Source organism: Equus przewalskii, chromosome 13 (genome assembly GCF_037783145.1).
Source record: "Equus przewalskii isolate Varuska chromosome 13, EquPr2, whole genome shotgun sequence".
Classification (NCBI taxonomy): domain Eukaryota; kingdom Metazoa; phylum Chordata; class Mammalia; order Perissodactyla; family Equidae; genus Equus; species Equus przewalskii.
This window is the reverse complement of record NC_091843.1, coordinates 805,605-809,091: the sequence shown is the minus strand read 5'-3', so window position 1 is coordinate 809,091 and position 3,487 is coordinate 805,605. Positions and strand designations below refer to the sequence as shown.

Here is a 3,487-nt window from a genome sequence, read left to right as displayed (position 1 = left end):
TCCCACTGGAGGGGCCACTGCAGCACTGGAGGGGCCACTGCAGCACAGTGTGCACTCCTGTATGCTGGGATACTGTTCACCCTGAGATTGGGCTGACCCCACCTCCTCTTAGAGTAGTGTGGGCCACTGTGTGAGGACCTGTGACTGGGCTCACTGCTGCTGGAGAGGGTAGGGGAGTGCTCACCTATCTCCACTGCTTCCCAGGACCCAGTCCATCCACCTTCAGATGTATAGCTGTGTAGGTCTCTCAGTCCTCCTGTTGTGCTGTGTGGGTATCCTCCAATGGTCAATGAATGTCTGTTTAGTTGTAATTCAAGAGGGGCAGAGACAAAGGGAACAGCTAACTCCACCATGTTGTTGGCGTCACTCTATGAAGTATTTCTTTTTAGCAGCAGAGGGGCAACTGGAGAAGTCACAGAAAAACTCAAGGTGGAAATTGCTAATCACAAGTACAGAAATAACCTTTTTCACTGCCTGATTTCTTCTTCAACTTCTACCCAAGTGAAATGAATTTGTTACCTAATTTTAGTTTTCTTCTTGGTGCTTTTATTTACAATTCCTATTAAAGATAAGTGTCTAAATTCCTTTATCTTCTTGCCAATTTATTTGAAATCTGCTATATGATTATCACTCAGTTTTACTCAGAGACATGGACAGAAGCTACCCCAAAAATGTTCTTGTTGACTGTCCCACTGCCTTTGGTACATAAGAACCAGTATCTTAATGCATCTCTCTGCCTTATATTTTATTCAAACTTTAAAGCAAGTTTGAAAGTGATAGTCTTATGTAGAATTTATAACAAAATGATTTTTAAAAGTGGTTCTATGGCTATCATACTACTCACCCACAGTAGCTTCATTCATTTGAAGATTTAAGCAGGGTCAAGAGAGTGGAGAGGGGAGAGGATTTGTGAAGATTCATTTGGTGTAAGTGGTGGTCTGAGTATAAATCATCCCCTCCAAACAGAAAAGGGTGTTTTGAGGTACCTGCTCCTTCACCTCAAGAGGCTGTCAGGTGGGAGACTTCAATAGAGCCACTTGGAGACTGTTTTAGTTTGGAGGGGGCAGAGTGAGCCAGGCTGGAAATTCTAGGGGATGAGAAAAGAGCCAAAAACTGCTACAGTGGTAGAGCCAGGAAAGTCTTGACTGCTGCAATGGTTTTGAGGCAAAAGATGAAAGAGGCTTTCCTGTGTGTCAGAGGAGGGCCACAATGAAGGAAGAGCTAGCGTGAGCTTGTCCTGAGTCTTATCTGGTAGGGCACCAGAGAGACAAAGGGATCGAGTAGCATGATGCTGGAGAGAATACTGGACCTCCAAAGGCTACAAAAGGTGATGTCAGCTGCCTAAGAAGGAGATGCACCAGCCCAGGTTGAGAACCTACGAGTCCACTGTCCAAGTAAGTGGGTTTCTAAGAAGTCACACATTTCCCATAAGAGAAGAGTCTGCTCTTTAAATACCTGCCAGGCTCAGGGAGCATGACATTATCTTGAGAGAATAAGAGCTTTCTTGGAACTGTCTCCCTTTCCCTATGCATGGCCCAAACAGGAGGATCCTACAGCCACTGCTGACTTGCTAGCAGAGAAGGGACAGGGAGAGACAGACGCTGCCCACAGACCCTCCCTCAAGCACAAGGATTAGCCTAGAAGGTGCTCTAGCTGGGAAAGGACAAGACTGAATGTTAAATGAGGTTCTAAGTTTTTAGTATTCATGGGATTGGGTTTTCAAATTAGTGAATTTAGACTCTGTTTATAACTGAAAGTAGTTGTAATACTTTATTACCATGGAGGTCAGGGGCCTGCTGGAGTTTTCATCCAATCACAGTGGAAAATAAGTTTGAAAGGACAAGAAGAAACAAAAGAAAAGTAGAATTTAGGTCACATCCAGGGACCATGCTTATCCAATAAATCCATTACCAGTATTAATTACCTACTTATTACTCTTAAATCCCACTCCAGATGGTGTTTGATTGCCCTCAGTGATAAGTGCTGAAGAGGAGATGGAAACAACCAATGATAGCACAGGCGGAGATTTCATCTTAGTGGGCTTCTCTGAGCGACCTGAGTTGGAGTTGATCCTCTCCCTCTTTGTCCTGATATTCTATACAATAACGCTTCTGGGGAATGTGACCATCATCCTACTCTCTATCTTGGATGCTCGACTCCACACAGCCATGTACTTCTTCCTCAGAAACCTCTCTGTTCTTGACCTCTGCTTCACAACCAGCACTGTGCCCCAGATGCTAGTGAACATGTGGGGAGGCAACAAGAAGATCAGCTATGCTGGCTGCATGGTCCAGTACTGGTTGGCCTTGGCACTTGGCTCCACTGAGTGCGTGCTCCTTGCAGTGATGGCAGTTGACCGCTATGTTGCAGTTTGCTGGCCTCTACACTATGCCTCCATCATGTACCCTAAGCTGTGCCACCTCCTGGCTGCAGTTTCCTGGTCCTCTGGCTTTGCCAACTCCTTTCTACAGTCCTCAATGGCCATGGTGCTGCCTCGATGTGGAAACCGGCACGTGGACCATTTCTTCTGTGAGCTGCTGATCATTGTTAAACTCTCCTGCATTGATACTGGCCCAACAGAGTCCAAAATGTTTATTGCCCGGCTGACCATCCTAGGCATGCCTGTCTCCATCATCCTGACTTCTTATGTGTGCATTGCCAGGGCAGTAATAAAAATGCACTCAGCAAAGGGAAGGAAAAAGGCCTTTGGAACCTGTGCCTCCCACCTAATGGTGGTCTCACTCTTCTATGGGACCATTATGTTTTTGTATCTGCAGCCAAAGGACAACTACTCCCAGGACCAGAGCAAAGCACTGGCGGTGCTCTACATGATCCTTGCACCCACCCTCAATCCCCTGATCTACACGCTGAGGAACAAAGATGTGAAGAAAGCAGTCAGGAGGGTCATGGGAAAGGAGCAGGTGTAGGGCGACCAGGAGCTGGAAGAACAGTTGAGGCAACCCCAGGAGACACAATTTGGGGTGTACTTGTTTCACTTTTCTAGTAGTGGAGTGAAATGTCTGCTGCATCCTATCCTCCACTACTCCTGGGACCCTGACAGTGTAGGAACTCTCCAGAAGGAAACTTACCCATCCCTGAAAGGAATCTGTGGTCAAAGAATTTCTCACTGGGGAGTAATTCTGTGTCCCATTGATAACGCCTTTCTGTTCTCAATGAATAGTTACTAACTTATTCAATGCCACTACATATACAACTAGATGTTATATTAACACTGATGAGAATTCTACTACATTTATTAAGCAGCTTCATGGCCAAAGCAGCTTCTTCATCTTCTCTTTCATCATCCTCACCTCCCCACTATCAAAATGACCAGAAATAGTGAAATACAGAGGATTTAGTCAGTAATGTACAAGGGAATACTTATCCATTGTCGATAAATATACGTAAAACAAGAACAAAAAATAAAAAACAATGAAGAGATGGAGACTAGACAGTATCTTAAGAATTCCTACTTTTTAGAACTGAA

General features: G+C 45.0%; 1 protein-coding gene across 1 annotated transcript; it reads left to right on the top strand.

Annotated features, from left to right (window-relative positions):
- Window positions 1-1,994: 1,994 nt before the first annotated feature.
- LOC103542731 (putative olfactory receptor 2W6) lies at window positions 1,995-2,927 on the top strand. The gene has a single exon (XM_008509653.2). The coding sequence runs from the start codon at window positions 1,995-1,997 to the stop codon at window positions 2,925-2,927; it is 933 nt and encodes a 310-aa protein (XP_008507875.2).
- Window positions 2,928-3,487: the final 560 nt, after the last annotated feature.